This window comes from Mercenaria mercenaria, chromosome 1 (genome assembly GCF_021730395.1).
Source record: "Mercenaria mercenaria strain notata chromosome 1, MADL_Memer_1, whole genome shotgun sequence".
Lineage (NCBI taxonomy): Eukaryota > Metazoa > Mollusca > Bivalvia > Venerida > Veneridae > Mercenaria > Mercenaria mercenaria.
In genome coordinates, this window is record NC_069361.1 from 2242334 (window position 1) to 2263937 (window position 21604).

At 36.3% G+C, this 21604-nt stretch overlaps 1 protein-coding gene across 9 annotated transcripts in view; it reads right to left on the reverse strand.

The window, feature by feature from the left end:
- Positions 1-867: 867 nt before the first annotated feature.
- The window catches only part of LOC123524816 (echinoderm microtubule-associated protein-like 2), an 89008-nt gene continuing 68271 nt past the window's right edge, over positions 868-21604 (reverse strand). For all 9 annotated transcript variants that reach the window (XM_053537916.1, XM_053537900.1, XM_053537902.1 and 6 more), the window contains 9 exons: positions 18943-19100; positions 18358-18477; positions 16147-16278; positions 14945-15101; positions 13400-13497; positions 12730-12817; positions 7080-7175; positions 4625-4755; positions 868-4243 (listed from right to left, as the gene is read on the reverse strand). In XM_053537916.1, coding sequence (XP_053393891.1) covers positions 4115-4243; positions 4625-4755; positions 7080-7175; positions 12730-12817; positions 13400-13497; positions 14945-15101; positions 16147-16278; positions 18358-18477; positions 18943-19100 — 1109 coding nt within the window. In that variant the 3' untranslated portion in view covers positions 868-4114. The remainder of the gene's footprint in view (positions 4244-4624; positions 4756-7079; positions 7176-12729; positions 12818-13399; positions 13498-14944; positions 15102-16146; positions 16279-18357; positions 18478-18942; positions 19101-21604) is intronic.

The following is a 21604-nucleotide window of genomic DNA, read 5'->3' on the forward strand; positions in this document are numbered from 1 at the left end:
TTGCCCCCAATCCATTACATGGTTTTATGAAGAGCCATTTAAAGGCATTTCTAATTTTAGCTCTGGTAGCCACTAAAAGGGGCCTATCATCCCCATTTGAATAACATTGGGAGAAGACTTCTTAAAGGTAAGTAAATGCCACAGTTGCCTATATGTATATAGGGCAAACATTTTCCTATGACAAAATTTCTTTAAACTTTTACTGACTGAGAATCAAGTTTAAAACAGAAATATGTATTAAAAATAATAGGTACTCTGGCTTGATCTTGAATTATCGTTATCTCAGTCTGTCCCTCTGGTCAGATTGCTCTGTGTCTGTTCTAGTAGAGGATGAATTTCGAGCCCTGTGTGTCTGCGTTTGCTATATGTAAAGCGCCTTTGAACGAGTTTATCATGAAAAGCTACATAAATCTGGTATAATAATAAAATAATATAACTGTGACATTAACCCTTAATCAAGAAATCGTTAAAAACTATATTTTTAGACCTAGTGTCCCCTAAAAGGTACCAACCGCACCCCACCCCCCTCATTTGAATTAATTTGGGAGACGACTTTATAATGATGCTATAAACCACATTTGATGAAGATCCACCTGGCAGATCATGAGAAGAAGGTTTTTCTAATTGAAGCTCTAGTGGCCCTTAAAAGGGGATGAGTAACCACATTTATATCAAATTGGGAGAACACCTAAAAATGATGTTACAGACCAAGTTTGATGAAGACCCATTGTTAAATCACGGCAGTTTGTCAATTAAACAGTGTCTTAATGTTCAGCCGCAGAGCATCTGTCGATTGATAATAGCAGATGATTGGTTACCATGCTCAGGTGAGTTAAAAGGAAAGTTAAAATATGGAAAACAACAACATTTTCTTTTATATAGAGAATTTATTTTCCTAGAGAAATTTACAATACATGCAACAATAATGTATTACAAAACAGTAACATGGTTTAAACTTATAGAGAAAATATAGTATATATATATAGATTGCAGGTAGAAACATATAAAAAAAACACAACACCTAGATATTGAAAATATTATAAATTTAAATATCTGTATATGCTTTTCAAATAGCAATAACAATCTCCCTTGCCTGCAAATCCTTGTTGATCAATTTTTTGAGTAAAAATCTTAAACAAAACAAAGTTGATGTTTCAATGTGAAATTCTATTGAAACTGTTATATAACTACTCAAGTATGGAACTTTCTGCTTTTGTGTGTTTTACATATGACTTTAACTAGATTTATGGTAATTTTTCTTATATAAATTTTCTATAGAAAGTGAAGCAAAGCTTGTCATTTTTTTTTACCTTAAAGGTAGTGGACCTGTAATGACTCTTGGCAATTTCTAAATGATTACATACTCTCATTATGCAACCAGAGCATGCCAAAATTAAATGCAAGTAATTCGTCAATTGTCGTTACAGGTCCATTTTCTTCAATATTTTATTTTGCTTTGCAATTTTGTTCCTATCTATACTACTATTTATTAATTTAACTTTTAGAAAATGTACACATAAAATATTATGATAACTTCCTAAAGCATTCATACAAGTGTGAGGATTATACATGTCCCTCACTGTGTGTTCTACTAGTCAATATATGTATATATGTCACTGTGTAGAAACTGAAAATATATGTCACTGTGTAAAGACAGTGCATATTATGTTATTGTGTGAAGCTGTACATGCATGCCACTGTGTGAAGACTGTGCATATATGTCATTGTGTGTTCTAGTATACAATTTAGAATATAATTATGTCAAAGTAGAACAAAACACAAACAAATAAACAGTTAAAAGTTCTTTAAATGCATCATCTCTATGTAAGCCTGCTTCACAGTAACTGTTATTGGTCAAATACAATCAGTATAAAATTTGAATACAATGTTTTTAATGGTGTTTTCTTTAGAAGTTACTTTTTTGAATTTAGAAGATAAATAAAACAGGGATCTGGTACAGCTTCAGCTTTTCTGGTAACAAGTGGTCCCCTCTTCTTCCTCCCAAAGTCATTTAAAAACAAAAGAAATAAAATCCACACATATTTCGTTCACTATCTATAATAATCAAGTACAAACATAATACCATAGAGTCACTTACATGTATTTGTTGTTTTACACATAAACTATACCCTGTCTGCTGTAAATGCACAACTTACTGAGCACTACTAGCATTTGTCTGTAGAAATTCATCTTATATATATGACAGAATAACCATCTTAAGTCAACTCCTCATTGTTAATTATAACAATTTATACAAACTGTTCATCCAACATAAACACTGTCAGTTTGTATGCTTGTTAAATACAGCTACTGAAATCATGTAATACCATACGCTTACAAAAATGAAATGAAAAGATGTCAAGAATTAATTAATCTGAATTAAAAGCAACTCCTTTTTCACATAAAAGTCACAAGCTCTAGGGATATAATTCAAAAGATAAATCATCACAAAATATCTCACACAAAAAATTGGTCATTATGTTTATCAATGAAAGAAACAATGAAAATGAACAATTTAAAACAGCATTTTCATCAATTAGAATCAATTTGTGAAGTTATATTATATATTACATTAGTTTGCCAACAATTCTGCATTTTATCTACAGTAAATCATAATATCTTGACATTATTTTCTACCTTAATACCATATCCCAAAACTATTCCTCTGACTAAAGCATAATACAAAATGTATGAAAATAATAAGTTGCCATTGCATAAATGTTTATATAATGGAATTATTAAAGTTTATCTACATAAAGAACTTAGTATTATACCTTCATATACCAGTACATACTTTGTACACTAACAGTAAATTTAACTTATTCGTGTTACCTTTTCAGTGTGTTATGACAGAAGTAATATAAGCCTTGATGTTTCTTAATGAAAAACAAGACCACTGCAATGTGGAGCATTATTGGTATGAAGCGATGTGCTTATCAAATTTGAGGGTCAAAGGTCAGATCTTCAGCGGTTATTGATCAGAAACTAAATTACAAATCGACATGTAGATGACTATAACCAACACAAAATATGTCTATCAGATCTGTCACAAAAATGTGATCATGACCTTTGAAAGCTTTGACTATAGTCTATGTAACCTGAAAAATCAAGTGTGGTCCGTGGTAAATGTTACTGTCACTGTGACCATGACCTTTGACCCACCGACTTCAAAATAAAGGTCATCCACTATTCATAAGTAATGTGTGTGATAATGTTCCACTGTCCACAAAGTAATCAGAGGTTATCCACTGCCCATCAGAAATGTGCACATCAAGTTTGAGAATCAAAAGTCAAAGGTCAAAGCATCGTTAAGTTCTTGAGAGGATACGAAATTGCTAACAGACGAACAAACAGACAGACAGATGGCTGTCCAGCACTATCACATAGCGTCCCTTTGGGAAAATATGAAAATGACAGACATGATGTCTTTCAGCTACAAAACCTTTTACCATAACATACTCACATTGTTATGTTATAAAACTAATTTGAAACTACAGTTGAGACTTGGCATATTGAATTCCAAGGAATCCTGTATTTTACTTCCAGATAACCAAAATTTTACCTAATTTTACGCACATGTTTTCAGGTCGGGACTTGAAAATGTCTTTAAGATACCGGTAGCTGGAATTTGAAGACAAGCTAGTTTGAGATATAAAGTTTCAACTGTACGTACTTTGAAAGTAACTTTATAGAAAAAAATAAAACCAACAAAACATTACAATTTGAAAGTGCTATATGCCAATGTAAGACTGTGAGTGTTACACAGCAAAAATTAGATTTAACAAGTTCCATAAATGAAGACAAAAAACAGGTGAAAATAAGTACAAGTATTTAATATTTTCTATAGTATATTCACACGTTTCTGCTGTATATCACACATTCTGTCTGGATCTTTGTATCATATGCTACTCAGTGTTGCTATAAATGTAATTTATTTACATATGTGTACATTCTTATGTAATGAAATATTAGGTATACTAAAAATCTCATTTTTTGTAATACACCTTGCTAGCTATTAATAGAGGTGCATGTGCATGCTAAAACAGTCGTATTATCTCCAACAATTCAACAATGTTCTGTATTTGATGTCTTAATACAATCATACAACGAAAATCTAGACGTAAACCTGCCACTGCATGACGGACATGTCACGACCTCCTGTACTGATAACACGACTATCGTCACACAGGAACCTTGCGTTGGTAACGTGACTGCTGTGTCCTGGGTATATGTGACCAGTAGCCTGTTCATAGATAATAAAGTTGATGTTAACATGAAACCCTTTTTAATAACAAAAAAATTTCAATACTGAACATTCAACACAGAAATAAAACAAAATAAATTTCTAATAAAATAATAAATAAATAAAAACACTGTATCAAGTAATATCTTAAACAAACTATAGCTTACTTCTGGCATGGAAATGTCCTATCAACATGCAATTTTTAAAGATAATGCCAATAACATGCACTAATTGCTTGCAATAAAAATAACTTAAGGTCAATGAAATCAGCTTCTAAAATTTTGACGAGATGCAATCAGAAATTGTGGATGAGAAACAGACTGACCAAATATGGAATCAATGTTGCCTTCATGTAAGAAAACACAGTGGAACAAGACTTACGGCTGGCTGTATTGAAGGATATTCATACAAGTTGACTTTTCCGTAATCGTCAGCACTGACAAGCAACTTCTTGTTGTGAGAAACAGAACAGTTGTTTACATCTGTACCGTCTGCTCCATCAGGCCAAACACCTACAAGTTTATAAATGTCAAGGAATTACAGAGTTCAATGAGAATCCAGTACTAAATCTGCTGCTGTACACCTTCAGTTATGCAAATTACAATAAATAAAACTACAATAAAACTTCACGTTTCTTGAATGAGTCTGGAAATGGAGAATGTTGACAGACAAACAATACCATCTTATAATAACAAGAGGGTCATGATGACCCTGAATCGCTCACCTGGGAAATATGAGCTGCATGTTTAAAATGGCACACTGATGCTAAAATATTAAGAAGTAGGTCACATTCATGGTCACTGAAAGTCAGTTTTTAGATCGGTGTGCAAAACTGTACATGTCATCCCAATTTCAAGGCTGTATCTTAAAAAACAAGAAAGTAGGTCAGTAGGTCAAGGTCACAGTCAAGTGACCCCTAATCACTTGTGACCATCAGGTAATTATAATTAAACAGTCTACGAAATATGATCTGATAATTTGTTAAGTATTTATTCCTATATAAAGCATATAACAAGTGACACCCAGGGCGGGGCCTCTTTTCACCCCAGGGGCATAATTTGAACAATCTTGTTAGAAATCCACTAGGAAATGCTACATTTTTTTTTCTCCCTATATAAGTCTATGTTAAATTTGGGACCCCCAGGGCAGGGCCTCTTTTCACCCAAGGGGCATAATTTGAATAATTTTGGTAGAGGACCATAAGGCAATGCAACATACCAAATATCAAAAGCCTAGACCTTGCAGTTTAAGGCAAGAAGATTTATAAAATTTTTTCCTATATAAGTCTATGTAAACTTGTGACCCCCGGGGAGGGGCCTCTTTTCACCCCAGTGGCACAATTTGAACAATCTTTATGGTGGACCATAATATGATGTCACATGCCAAATATCAAGGCTCTACGCCTTGCAGTTTTGGACAAGAAATTTTAAAAGTTTTTTCTTATATAAGGCTATGTAAAACTTGAGACCCCTAGGAGCAGGCCCTCTTTTCACCCCAGGATTATAATTTGAATAATTTTGGTAGAGGACCACAAGGTTATGCTACACACCAAATATCAAAGGCCTAGGTCTTGTGGTTTTAGACAAGAAGATTTTTAAAGTTTTTTCCTATATAAGTCTATGTAAAACTTGTGACCCCCGGGGTGGGGCCTCTTTTCACCCCAGGGGCACAATTTGAATAATCTTTATGGAGGACCATTAGATGATGTCACATGCCAAATATCAAGACTCTACACCTTTTGTTTTGGACAAGAAGATTTTTAAAGTTTTTCCTTTTGGTTACCATGGCAACCATAGTTCTGCATGGAATTCAATTCTTTGAACAATTTTGAAAGGGGGCCACCCAAGGATCATTCCTGTGAAGTTTGTTGTAATTCTGCCCAGTGGTTTTCAAGAAGAAGATTTTTTTAGAAATTGTTGACGGGCCGCACGCCACACGGCGGACACTGAGCGGTCACAAAAGCTCACACCATGAGCCTTTGGCTCAGGTGAGCTAAAAATGGCAATGTTCTGAATTTTAAAACCACAAGCATTAATCAAACCATGCAATAGAAATCCTAAAAGCATAATGAAGCACAACCCTTATTATTTAAGAAATAATTTATAGCAAAAGAGTGTTTTAACACTACTTATGCACGATGGGCAGTTATATGTCTGGCGTAATAATTTCAAGAGGGCGCAGCCCGAGTGAAATTATTTGTATGACAAATTACTGCCCGAGTGTATAAATAGTGTTAAAACACGGTTTTGCTATAAATTAATTTGATTCTAATATGCCCTTAATCTAAAACAGTAGATAAAATATAGAAGCGCTCTTTCTTTGTCGCAACAAAATCTTTGACGTCACCGCACGTTAACATGACGTCATTCTAGCGTAAGAGTGTTTTAACAGAGACAAGCATATTAGAATATAAAATAAGCTGTAACTAAAACTATATATGCCATATTTAGAAGTATATCTAGTATGTAACAGAAATCAATAATCTTAGATAAAACTACACAATATGAATAAGTTTCTCTATAATAGACCGACACTATTCACACAATTCAATACACACTGATCGCAGTCAGGTTCAGTCACAAATACACACTGATCGCAGTCAGGTTCAGTCACAAATGAAGGAAGTTTGTCAATAACTCTGTAAAATTGCTATCACACTTACATACAATTATATCCACTATGTCAACTGCTATCATACTAACTCTGTCTACTGCTATCACATTTACAAAGTTAGATATAACACTTACTCTGTCAAATACAAATTCTATAGTGTTAGATACCACACTCGCAATGTTAGATATCACATTCAAACTGATGTAAATTAAAGACATCTTACCAACAGCATCAAATGACAGTGTACAATTCTGTGTGGCCCATTCTAGATCTCTCACATCATCTTTTTGTGTCTCCTGCTTGCATGTCTTTGTGTGCCCTGATACAAAATAAAAATCACAATATAATCTTGTGTGCCTTGATACATGACAATGAGATGGCCATCGCCATGGTGACCCTAAGTTGCTCACCTGATCTCGACACTTTAAATATATGTCATAAAACACTGTGTGTGAGTTCCAGTTTAGCTTTTTAGGGGCTCAGCAGAATTCTTTAACAAACAAGAGAGAAAATACAAGAATGCTACAGACCAAGTCTAGTGACGATCCATCAAGTGCTTCATAAGATGAAATTATCAAAAGATTTTGGTGGAAAAGTGGTATTAAAGTACTGTAAAATCATTTAATTTCGCTGGCATGAAATTTTGTGGTTTTGGCCAAAACGGCTGTTTCATGGGGATGTTAATTCGTGGATTTCAAATTTTCAATTTTTTTTTAAACTAATTTCCACAGGGCTAGATCTAGTATATCATTTTGTTCTTACATGTGAAACCTACACGTGTCAAACAGGGCTACCATGGTTACCAAATTTGCAATCTACGCTGCCGGAGATTATTGAGTGATCATGTGCCAATTAACGATGGACCCCTAATTTGCACAACATAGTGAAACTGTGAGATATTCAATAAGAAAAGTTGACGCCAATTAAAGAGTGGCAAAACAGTAGCCCCTGGGATATAGTCTTGCACAATTAGCATTTATAAACATGTTTTTAAAGTTGTTAATATCAATGAACGTGTCTCATCTTCAATGTGTTAAGTTGTTATCGTCCATTGCCTGTTTGTTTGTTTTTCATCAAATAAAATCTATATATGAAAAATGTTTTAATTAGCCATTCTCTAGCTGTATTTCTTTTAAAAATCCTTATAAAATATCAATTTCCTCTGTCCGATTTGACCAATTTATGTCTTTATAGATCTAATTATATTAAATTAAATATGCACATTTCCTGTCGAGAAACTTGTAATGTGAATTGGGTAATAATGCATCGGACGCAAATCTAGCAATTAATTCATAATATTTGATAGTTCCAAAGTACTAGTAGTTTACTTCATGTCAATAAAAATAAGGCTAGAGTATAAACATTTCAAGAGCGGGGCTGAATAAATGCAAATAACAGCTGCAGCATAGTGCAGTCTGTCACGTGACGCTTTGTCAAACTATTATTTTTTGTATCTACTTTTACTTTGATGAATATGTCGTAAACAAAACACAGGTAAATGTCTAAATGAAATAGTTGGTTTAGTTCCTACGCATACCTATTATTTATCGTTGATGGAGCCTCCATAAACTACATGAAAGCTGCAGGTCAGTACTGCAGCATGCACACAACTACGGACCAGATCAAACGGCTATGGTGTCTTTTTTGGCGACATTGAGTACAATTTCCATTATCTTTGACACAATTTGTTCGTTGGGACTTAATTTCGTAGTTGGGCTGAACCACGAAATCCACGAAAATAAATCCACCACAAATAATAATGATTTCACAGTAGTTTTTTTTTTTTTTTCATTCGATAGACTACTTCTGAATCAATTCATTTTCTTTTGAATGGAATCTTGCATTTTTGGCCAAATAGGCTTTTTCCTTGGAGAAACAAATTTTTAAGGATAAAAATTAATGGGAGTTCTATTTTTTTATTGGGATAGACACAATCAGCAAATCTAAGAAAATTTGTCCTTTACAATTATCAATGATTTCGTAGTAATCCTGCTCTTAGACACATATATTAATAGCTGGGTTGATTCTGCCTTCAAAAAAACTTTACTTTGTTTCGGGTTTAGTGTTGTTTTTTCAACAGTATTTCAGTAACGTAAAGGCAAACAGTTAACCTAACCAGTGTTCCTGGGTTTTGAACCAGTACTACCCTGTTCTATGCAAGTAATAGCCAAATTCTTCACATGAATCAGAGGTGGAGAATAAATGATTTTAGACACAATGTCTTTCATCAAATCATCATACAGAACACACACCTTACCTGGAGATAGATGTCACAACCCTGCAATCCACAGATCTGTACTTTCCTAACAAAGCTAAGCTAAACAAAAAGTGCAATTTTCTTGCCAGCATCACTGTTATATTAAACAATCTCTAAGAACTTGTGAAACCCTACTGTAGTAGTAAGCATTCTTATTTCAAATACGCTGAATCTAAAACTGAATACAATGAAGATAATAATAATAATAATAACGACTTTATTTATAGAGGCGACACAGTTGGGCAAGCCCAGTCTTCCCTGTGAGCCTCTTGAAATATGTACATGGTATTTACAACATGATAGTAATGGCATAAAACTAATTAACATTTTAAGTTCAGCATTAAAACAAAGACATAAATTAAACATGACAAGAAGTATAATATTATGTACATGAATGATAACAGCTATCAGTGTTCACCAGAGAACCTCCACTGTAAGTAAGCATGTTTAAATGACTGTATGGAAGAGGACTGGCGTATTTGTAGTGGAATGGAGTTCCATATATGTGGTCCAGAGTATGACAGCGATTTTCTAAAGAATTCTTTATTTGGCTTTGGAATGTGTAAAAGGTCATCTGAGTGTGATCTGAGAGTGAATGCATGAGAGCAGCTGGATTTTGTGAAAAGATGTTGGATGTAGCTTGGTGACTGTTCATGTTGAGATTTATAGACAATTATGGCTTTTTTAAATTCCAGTCTTTCTGGGAATGTCATCCACTTAAGTTCTTTGAACAGCAATTTGGATGGTGTGCAAAATCTTTGTCTAGAATTATTCTGGCTGCTCGCTTTTGAAACTTGATGAACAGATTTTGAAGCTCAAGACTGCAATTTCCCCAAATTGTACAGCAGTAGTCTATATGCGGCAATATATATGCATTGTAGAACATTTTGCAAACACTGATACTGAGATAATGTTTTATACGCATGAGGAGGTAGAGTTTTGAATTACATTTCTTAAGATATTTGTAAAACAATATGCCCCAATTATACGATGGCCTTTTCAAATCAACTGGGTGTGTAATTTTCAGTCTCAAGCATGCTCTGACCTTGACCTTTGACCTAAAACAATAAGCTTTGACCTTTGACCTAAAACAATAAGGATCATCTACTGACCATAGATAATCATGCCATAAAGTTTGGTGCAAATAGGCCTAAGCATTTTCCAGTTATATATCCTAATACATTTTAGTCAAAAGGTCACTTCGACCTTGTCCTTTAACCTCTAAAACAATTATCTACTTACCAAAGACAATCATACAATTAAGAATGACATCCAGAGGCCCAAACATACTCTTGCTATTGATAAGAAATCATTTTTAGCCTCAATATACAAGGCATTTTACATACGTCATCTACTGACCACAGGCAACTGACAGTTCTAGGCCAAAGCATTCAAGAGTTATTGAGCAGAAACCATTTTCAGTACTGAGGTTATTGTGACCTTGACCTTTAACCTACTGACCTCCAATATATTAGGGCCATCTAGTTACCATAGAAGGTAAGTGTATAAACTTTGACAGTCCTAGGTCAAAATATTCACCAGTTATTGATCAGACAGTTACTGTTTTCAGTCTAAAGATCACTGTGACCTTGACACCGACCTTCAGACTCCCAAAACAATAGGGGTCATCTATTGACTACATGCAGTCAAGCTATGAAGTTTGACAGACTTTTGCCAGAGCATTCTCCAGTTATTGACTGGAAACTGTTTTCAGTATCAAGGTCACTGTGACCTTGACTTTTGATCTACTGACACCCAAACAACATGAATCACAGGTAATCAGCTGATGAAGTTTGAATACTGCAGGCCCAAGAAATCTCTAAATATTGATAGGACACTGTTTCCAGTCTGAAGGTTACTGTGACCTTGACCTCTGACCTACATCACAGAAGATCGTTTTGGCGAACATGAGGCCTCGTTAAATAAAGTCTTCATTATTATTATTATTATTATATTATTATTATTATTATTATATAAAACAAGAGCTGTCTCCATAGGATGACATATGCCCCCAATGGCACTCTGAATGAGTAGTTATGGCCGATGTTAGAGTTTAGGACCTTTGACCTACGGAGCTGGGTCTTGCGCGCGACAAGTCGTCTTACTGTGTCACACATTCATGCGTAGTTATTTTAAATTCCATGCATGAATGACAAAGATATGGACCGGACACGCCCATCAATGCACTATCATGAAAAATGACCTTTAACGTCTAAGTGTGACCTTGACCTTTGAGCTACGGACCTGGGTCTTGCGCACGACACGTCGTCTTACTGTGGTACACATTCATGCCAAGTTATTTAAAAATCCATCCATGGATGACAAAGATATGAACCGGACATGCCAATCAATGCACTATCCTTTAACGTCTAAGTGTGACCTTGACCTTTGAGCTACGGACCTGGGTCTTGCGCGCGACACGTCGTCTTACTGTGGTACACATTCATGCCAAGTTATTTGAAAATCCATCCATGGTTGACAAAGATATGGACCGGAAACGCCCATTAATGCACTATCCTTTAATGTCTAAGTGTGACCTTGACCTTTGAGCTACGGACCTGAGTCTTGCGCACGACATGTCGTCTTACTGTGTTACACATTCATGCCAAGTTATTTAAAAATCCATCCATGGATGACAAAGATATGAACCGGACATGCCCATCAATGCACTATCCTTTAACGTCTAAGTGTGACCTTGACCTTTGAGCTACGGACCTGGGTCTTGCGAGCGACACGTCGTCTTACTGTGGTACACATTCATGCCAAGTTATTTGAAAATCCATCCATGGTTGACAAAGATATGGACCGGACACGCCCATCAATGCACTATCCTTTAATGTCTAAGTGTGACCTTGACCTTTGAGCTACGGACCTGAGTCTTGCGCACGACACATCGTCTTACTGTGGTACACATTCATGCCAAGTTATTTGAAAATCCATCCATCGATGACAAAGATATGGACCGGACACGCCCATAAATGCACTATCCTTTAATGTCTAAGTGTGACCTTAACCTTTGAGCTACGGACCTGGGTCTTGTGTGCGACACGTCGTCTTACTGTGGTACACATTCATGCCAAGTTATTTGAAAATCCATCCATCGATGACAAAGATATGGACCGGACACGAAAATTGCGGACAGACCGACAGACGGACAGACGGTTCAAAAACTATATGCCTCCTTTCGGGGGCATAAAAACAAAAAAACAAGGGTCATCTAATCACCACAGGAAATTATCAAGTTAAACTAGATCTACTGAAGGCCAAAGCATTCTGTAGTTACCTACAGGAAACCAAAGTGTCCACTGACCATACTACTGACAGACAATGCGCAAAACAATATACACCCTCTTATTCAAATGGCAGCAAAAATACAGAACCAATGGTGATTTAGTTTATACTAATTTGTTTTAGCTGGACTTTGATGAAAGCTTCAAGCTTACTGGAACCACTCTCCAGTCTGCTTCCTGGAAAAACCAGCACTGGTGTCATATGAGAAGTCATGGCCATGACCCCAGTAAGGCTCAAACCCACAACCCTTAGACTGAGCAGCTGATACCTTATCCACTAGACCACCACTCCCCTTAACAAATGGTGATTTCAAAAAAATACTTACAATAAAGGACTTCATAATCCCCGGAATTACTTCTCAAGTACTGCCCATCCATTGAAAAATCGAGATGTGTCACGAATGAACTGTGGCCCTGTTACAAATATTTTTAACATTTTAGAAAAGATATGTTACAGAATATCATCTGTTCTGAAAATCTTTTATCTTAGAAGCCATTTTTAGAAGATTTTTTTCAAAATATAATTTTTCTTCAGTTACATAGTGCAGATGATGAAAAATACACACACAAAAATGATAAAGGGACAAAGTTTGACACTTTTTAACCCAAGAACCTTATTCGGTTTCAAGAGTTACTGGCTGAACTACATAACATCTATTGCACATAAACATACAAAAATCACTCCGAACATTGGAGTATCATTCAAATGGCAGAAAGCTTTAGAGCATTCTAGAATTACTCAATGAATTCAGAGTAATTCACTAATTTTACGTTAGGAATCTAAAACGTCAGATAATGCAAAGTTTAACTACAGTATAAACCCTGTTAAAGACAGATGTTTTCATTCCTATATGCAGAAAATCTTAGCAATTTAACCTATTCACAGCAACATCCTCATAACAACAACAAACACAATTTTGTCTTCCTAGCAGTATTAACTATAGACAGATTTCACTGTAAATCTTAGAGAGATAATGAAAATCTTGCAACACATACCGAGCATCGACCAATTTTATGGTACTTTTTGCCATCATCCGACACATCATACATGTATATATAGTTGTCACGGTTACCTACAGCTAACATCTTACCATCTGAAAGAATAAGACATTACAAAATCAACAGTAAGTTTATACTGTTTTGCACACACTGAATACAACCAAATATTTGAGTACTTCAAAACTTACAAGTACAGATTTTCAAGATCTTGATTTTCTATAGCTTGAGAAGACCAAAAAAACAAGTGTGCTTTTACAAAAGGCTCTAAGTATTGAATAATCTTGTGTTTTACAACATCAGTCTACTGATGTTTTATCGTAGGCCAAGAGCATTGAATAAACTTGTGCTTTACAACACTGGTTGTTTCACAACACTTGTCCATAAGTCCAGGGTATTGAATAAACTTGTGTTTTACAACAGCAATCTTCTGATGTTTTACCATAGGCCCAGTGTATTGAATAAACTTGTGTTTAACAACATTTGTCTAACGATGTTTTACAATTGGCCCAGAGTATTGAATAAACTTGCATTTTACAATATTCATCCCATAGGCCCAGAGTATTGAACTAACTTGTGTCTACCAATGCTGTACCATAGGCCCAGAGTATTGAATAAACTTGTGTTTTACACCATCGGTATACCTATGTTTTCCCATTGGCCGAGAGAACTGAATAAACTTGTGTTTAACAACATTAGTCTACCAATGCTTTCCCATAGACCAAGAGTATTGAAGAAACTTGTGTTTAACAACACTGGCTTACCTATGTTTTACCACAAGCCCAGAGTATTGAATAAACGTTTTTAACATCGGTCTACCAATGTTTTCCCATTGTCCAAGAGTATTGAATAAACCTGTGTTTTACCACATTGGTTTACCTATGTTTTCCCACAGGCCCAGAGTATTGAATGAACTTGTGTTTTACAACACTGGTCTACCTGTGTTACCATATGCCCAGAGTACTGAATAAAATTGTGTTTTATGACATTGGTCTACCTATATTTTACCACTGGCCCAGAGTATTGAATAAACTTGTGTTTTACAACACTGGTCTACCGACGTATTACCACAGCCCTGGAGTATTGAATAACTTGTGTTTTACAACACTAGTCTACCTATGTATAATTTACCGTATAAGGAACATTAGAATATTGCTCCTGTATTTCTTTTACATGCCTAGTTAGCCCAATAAGTGGGACACAATAAAGTTGTAAATCTGAGAGGCATTATTTCCATGACATTTTGACAGGAGGACAAATGTGTCTGAAGTCATTTTCCCACATCTCTGATTCATTTGGGAAAGTTGTGTGAGTTACTTATGAAAAATAAATCTGTACTGTTTCATAATCCCACAATATTGGTTAGGTGACCTGGACGCCAAACCATGGCTGAAATCAAAATGCTTCAGAGAGCTAAAAAGTAATATGAGGGAAATTTTTCCCACTTTGGGGGAAATCATACTTCTGGGAGAGAGGAATGGCACAAAATGCAATCCAAAAACATTAAATGATGACCCTGTAGTGAAACACTGTTGTTTTTTTTACCTGGTGAATATTGAATGCATTCATGCTGTTCTTTTCCATCATGATAGACAGCAACAACCTCATGGGTGCTCAGGTCAAGCACAATCCATTTTCCTGTCTGTAGACCTATAGCAGCAACTTCCAGCTCAGGATGTATGCTACAGCAATGAGCTTCTTCCTTTAAAAAATAAAAAAATCACAATACAAAACTTTGTTGTTTTTTTAATTTTGTGTGCTATTAAATATCTTCTGAAGTAGTTAATACCAGGTAGATCTATAACAAACAGTAAAAGCTGATTGTGTTGTTGCACAGTATGTTGTCACACAGAGTCCGCTCTAGAGTGTCTCAAGGAGATCCCTCGAAGGGTCTATGTGGTCTCTAGGAGACCTCTTCGAGTCGAAAATTATTAGTGGTATGTGACCTTTATCTAGCTAGAGTTAACTCCCTTTTTGGCTATCACGCCATTTGTAATTTGTCGAAGGGAAAGGTCTAGGACCTTTGAACCGATATTTATCAGTATTATGGCCCCATGGTGTAGGTTTCTTTTATTGTATTATCATTTTTATATGTTCTACTATTGTTTTATGTACTTTGTTAAGGTTCCACAGTTCAAATATGCTTAAAAACAGAATATTTGTGAAGTTTGGTTAGATTATCTATAGTCCGTCACATCATTTTTCCGGTACGATTTGTCCGGCATGTTTTAGGCATCAGACTACTAAATGTTTTAGATCTGACTCTGCACTAGCTGTCTCCCTTTGATAATTTTCGTTACTAGAATACTTACATTATCTAGATGTCTTAACTCAATTAGTTTTGTAATTCATTTCTAAGGATCTGTTTTGTTTTCTTTGCAGTCTTTTACTCTCTGTGAGCATCCGATATAACTGTGGCCATCCAGTATTACCTATGGTCATCTATCATTGTCTCAGTGGACATTCAAGTATTATCTGATGTGTCATCAAGAAAGAATAAAGACATATAACAGTACATCGTTTGTTCGTCTTCTTCTTGGAAGTCAAGGACTTAACACTGATCTAATATTGTTTCAAGATCCCTTACCTGAATTTCAATCTTACTGACTGAATGGCAAATAGTGCAGATCATGATCTACACTGGTCGCAAAGGCAGAATAAATTGTGCCCAGCATGATAAGAGTTAATTAATACAGACACTGATCAGAGATATGCCACCTTGGACATTATTGTTAGATTTAACTTACAGAAATTTGTTTTTTCCAAACACACGAGTGTGTCTGTGCATCCCACAGGTAGATATATTTGTCAGACCCACATGTCAAGAACTGGTGCTGGCTTGGCAGTGTATCTAGTCCCCATAACTCCTCCTTATGACCCTGAAGTTAAAAACAAACTATTTAGAAATGTTATACAAAATATTTTTTACCAAATCATTAACAAAAGCTTCCTAAAACCAACACAAATATTGATGTGCTGGTAACATATAAACACTATCAAAACAAGTTAGACTGACTTTCTAATAAAACATTTCCTACATGTCCTACAAGCTTTTAATAAACATTGTATGCTGCGGCTTTTCTTAACTGTTAACAATTGTTGACATCATTTTTAAAAGAAGTTTGGGTCAGTTAACAAACCGGTGCCTCTGCATTTCACATTCAAAATAACTGTCGGTTAACCTACAAGTGTCACTGCATTTCACAATTTTACCAATTCTCAGTTAACCAATCAATGTTTCATAATTTCCCACTCAAATAAATTCATTTAACCAGATTAGTGCCTTGTGATTTCATGCTCATAAGATGGCCATGTTTTTTGAAGAATCAGAAAAATTTGAACACTATTTGCAGAAGGTCACACAAGGACAATTGGTGTGAAATTATTTTAAAATCAGGCTAACAGTTTTATAGGGAAAAGTGACCACGCCACCTGACAGCCATGTTTTTTGACAAATCGGAATAAGCTGAAAAATCTTGGTAGAGGGTCACACAAGGACAATTTGTGTGAAATTATTTTAAAATCGGGCCAGCAGTTTCACACATGAAGATTTTTTTAATTTCTATTATATACACGCCCCCTGTTGGCCATGTTTTTTTATAATCTGAACAATATTGGTAGAGAATTACATAAGGAACATTTGACAAATGTGTGAAATTATTTCAAAATCAGATAATCTGTTAAGATGTCGTTTGAGGATTTTTCTATTTTTAGCTCTGGCGGCCCCTATATGCAACCATGTGGAACTGTTTGAAAAACTTTGGTGAGGACCATCCAATAAACATCCATGCCAAGTTTCATCTTAATCCATTCAGTTGTTTTGGAGGAGATGTTGTTTAAACACAACTGATGACGACGGACCGACACACAACGGACACAGAGTAATCACAATAGCTCACCATGAGCACTTTCTGTTCAGGTGAGCTAAAAATAGAAGTATTACAAACTAAAGAACTGGAATAGAAATAGTATTTATAACCCCAAAGACACCTTTTAAGTTTCAATTCAATATCTGCATTAGTTTTGGAGACAGAAACTTTAAAAAGGGTTTTCAACAGTGAGCATAATTTGGCCAAAATACATGTCAGAGTTATGGGACCTGACCCAGTGAGGTTGGTAATTGACCTAGAAAAGAAAACAAGAGGGCCATAATGGCCCTGTATCGCTCACCTGACCAATTGACCTTAAGATCATTAAGATAGTTTCATAAAGATATGGTCATAAATGTGGCCTCTAAAGTGTTAACTAACTTTTCCTTTGATTTGACCCGGTGACCTAGTTTTTGACCCCACATGACCCAGATTCGAATATGACCTAAAGATCATCAAGATTAACATTCCGACTAAGTTTCATGAAGATACAATCATAAATGTGGTCTCTAAGGGTGTTAACAAGCTTTTCCTTTGATCTGACCCAGTGACCTAGTTTTTGATCCCATCTGACCCAGATTTAAACTTGACCTATATATCATCAAGATTAACATTCCGACCAAGTTTCATTAAGATAAGGTCATAAATGTGGCCTCTAGAGTGTTAACTAGCTTTTCCTTTGATTTGACCTGGTGACCTAGTTTTTGACTCTATATGACCCAGATTCAAAATGGACTTTGAGATCATCATAATTAACATTCTGCCAAAATTTCATTAAGATTAGGCCAAAATTGTGACCTCTAGAGTGTTAACAGTCAAATTGTTGACGACGACGGACGGACGACTGACACAGGGCGATCACAAAAGCTCACCTTGAGCACTTTGTGCTCAGGTGAGCTAAAAAAAGTTTCAAAGCTATATGCCTTTAAATGATAGCCATATGTATTTGCATGCAAAACTTTAACCAAGGTGTGATGCCGCCGCCGCCGATGCCAGGGTGAGTAGAATAGCTAGACTATTTTTTGAATAGTCTAGCTAAAATGGTATAAACCAACTGGATGGTCCAACTAGAATAGAAATGGTACAAACCTCAACTATTGGCAAAAAGCTCTGATCTATTTTCTGTAGTATACAGTTTCTGATGGTACCAACTAGAATCATGCTCCCTTGACGGCTTATCATACGAACTGCACCATACTCCTCTGGAATCTAAAAATAAACAGACTTATAGGTAATTATGCAATAAACATTTATCTTATACACTGCCGCAATCCCGAATGGTATCAAAATTCAATATTGTGTAATAATTTCATATCTTCAACAGCTAAGCCACAGCAACAGGACAGCCTGATGGCCCTACATCCATCACCAGAGTTTCCCACTTAACTTCTTATGTTTACATAAGTTATGTTGATAAAATTTCTGCAGATGGTCCGGTAAGGAAAATTTCTACGAAATAATTTTTTCTATTTTTAGCTCTGTTGGCCCTAAAGAATAACAAAAAAGAACCATTAGACAAACTTTGGAAGCGTACTACCCAAAGTTTCATCAATTTTTTACTAATGGATTCACAGGAGATGTCATCCAAAAAAAATGTTGACAGACACGCAACATACAGTGAGTGAGCTAAAAAGAAAGAATTCAAGTCTGTTTGGCTTAAAGCTGTGTTCTTACCTCTGCATCGTTTCCGCATCTCTTGAAATCTTTGTCCCACAGGACTATTTTCCTATCCTTCCCACCACCTGATAAAATCTCTCCATCATCTGTGGAACACACACTGAACACACCACCTTCATGTGCATTTGTTATAGCCTTACTGATCTTGTTTGAGCCTGAAAGTAACGTTCAAACAAACCCTGAAACTCGATATCTCAATTTTTGATAATTGAAAATGTATTAGGGAGGACAACTGCATAACTCAGAGTGACATCAACTGACTACTTCTACACGTATACAGAAAATTTATACACTACAAAACATTTTTCACTGAGATTTTAAAGCTGTTTGGATCTCAAACAGATGATGTACACATAAGTAAGTTTCATTTCATATGGATTAAACCAGTAGGAGTTAAGTACACAAGGAAGTGTGTTGCATGAGTAGATAAACTGATGGACAGTTCAAACAGTATATGCCTCTGTGGGAGATAGACTGATGGACAGTTAAAACAGTATATGCCTCTGTGGGAGATAGACTGATGGACAGTTCAAACAGTATATGCCTCTGTGGGTGATAGACTGATGGACAGTTCAAACAGTATATGCCTCTGTGGGAGATAGACTGATGGACAGTTCAAACAGTATATGCCTCTGTGGGTGATAGACTGATGGACAGTTCAAACAGTATATGCCTCTGTGGGAGATAGACTGATGGACAGTTCAAACAGTATATGCCTCTGTGGGTGATAGACTGATGGACAGTTCAAACAGTAGTATATGCCTCTGTGGGTGATAGACTGATGGACAGTTCAAACAGTATATGCTTCTGTGGGAGATAGACTGATGGACAGTTCAAACAGTATATGCCTCTGTGGGTGATAGACTGATGGACAGTTCAAACAGTATGTGCCTCTGTTGGAGACAGACTGATGGACAGTTCAAACAGTATGTGCCTCTGTGGGTGACAGACTGATGGACACTTCAAACAGTATGTGCCTCTGTGGGAGATAGACTGATGGACAGTTCAAACAGTATATGCCTCTGTGGGTGACAGACTGATGGACAGTTCAAACAGTATATGCCTCTGTGGGAGATAGACTGATGGACAGTTCAAACAGTATATGCCTCTGTGGGTGATAGACTGATGGACAGTTCAAACAGTATGTGCCTCTGTGGGAGACAGACTGATGGACAGTTCAAACAGTATGTGCCTCTGTGGGAGACAGACTGATGGACAGTTCAAACAGTATATGCCTCTGTGGGAGACAGACTGATGGACAGTTCAAACAGTATGTGCCTCTGTGGGAGACAGACTGATGGACAGTTCAAACAGTAGTATATGCCTCTGTGGGAGACAGACTGATGGACAGTTCAAACAGTATATGCCTCTGTGGGAGATAGACTGATGGACAGTTCAAACAGTATGTGCCTCTGTGGGAGACAGAGGGAAGTTAATCTTTAAAGAGAAAAAAAAAAAAAAAAAAAAAAAAAAATCGAAAAAAAAAAATTACAAGTCCACATAAAAATCCTTACCAGGTAGAGATAGCTCAAAATACACCTCAGAATTGGATGTAACATGCATGTTGTACTACAGAAAAGTGGTCTCGATTTTTCCCTACGACTTGTAATGAAAAAGTTACAATATAAGCTATTTATAGTAACAGCAAAGGGAAGTAATTCAAAAGAAGGGACCAGTGCATGACACTCCGTCTCATGATGGTGTACAATTGTGCCAAGTTACATCAAAATCCCTCCATGCATGAAGAAGAAATGCTCCAGACAAAGTCATTCTTGTATCTGACCTTTGACCTTTAAGTGTGACCTTGACCTTAGACCGAGGGACCTGGTTCTTGCGCATGACACTCCGTCTCATGCTTGTGAACATTTGTGCCAAGTTGTATCAAAATCCCTCAATGCATGAAGAAGAAATGCTCCGGACAAAGTTTTCATTCTTGTATCCTTTGACCTCTAAGTGTGACCTTGACCTTACCCCTAGGGACCTGGTTCTTGCGCATGACACTCCGTCTCATGATGGTGAACAATTTTGCCAAGCTACATCAAAGTCCTTTCATGCATGAAGAAGATATGCTCCGGACAAAGTTTTCATTCTTGTATCCTTTGACCTCTAAGTGTGACCTTGACCTTAGACCTAGGAACCTGGTTCTTGTGCATGACACTCCCTCTCATTATGGTGAACAACTGTGCCAAGCTACATCAAAATCATTCCATGCATGAAGAAGATATGCTCCGGACAAAGTCATTCTTGAATTTTTCATTCTTGTATCCTTTGACCTGTAAGTGTGACCTTGACCTTAGACCTAGGGACCTGGTTTTTGCGCATGACACTCCGTCTCATGATGATGAACAATTGTGCCAACTTTCATCAAAATCCCTCCATACATGAAGAAGATATGCTCCGGACAAAGTCATTCTTGAATTTGACCTTTGACCTCTAAGTGTGACCTTGACCTTAGACCTAGGGACCTGGTTCTTGCGCATGACACTCCGTCTCATGATGGTGAACAACTGTGCCAAGTTTCATCAAAATCCCTCCATGCATGTAGAAGATATGCTCCGGACAAGGTCTGTGGACGCCGCCCGCCCGCCCGCCCAACCGCCCATCCGCCCGCCAGGGGCGTTCCCATAATACGTCCCGTTTTTCAAACGGGCGTATAAAA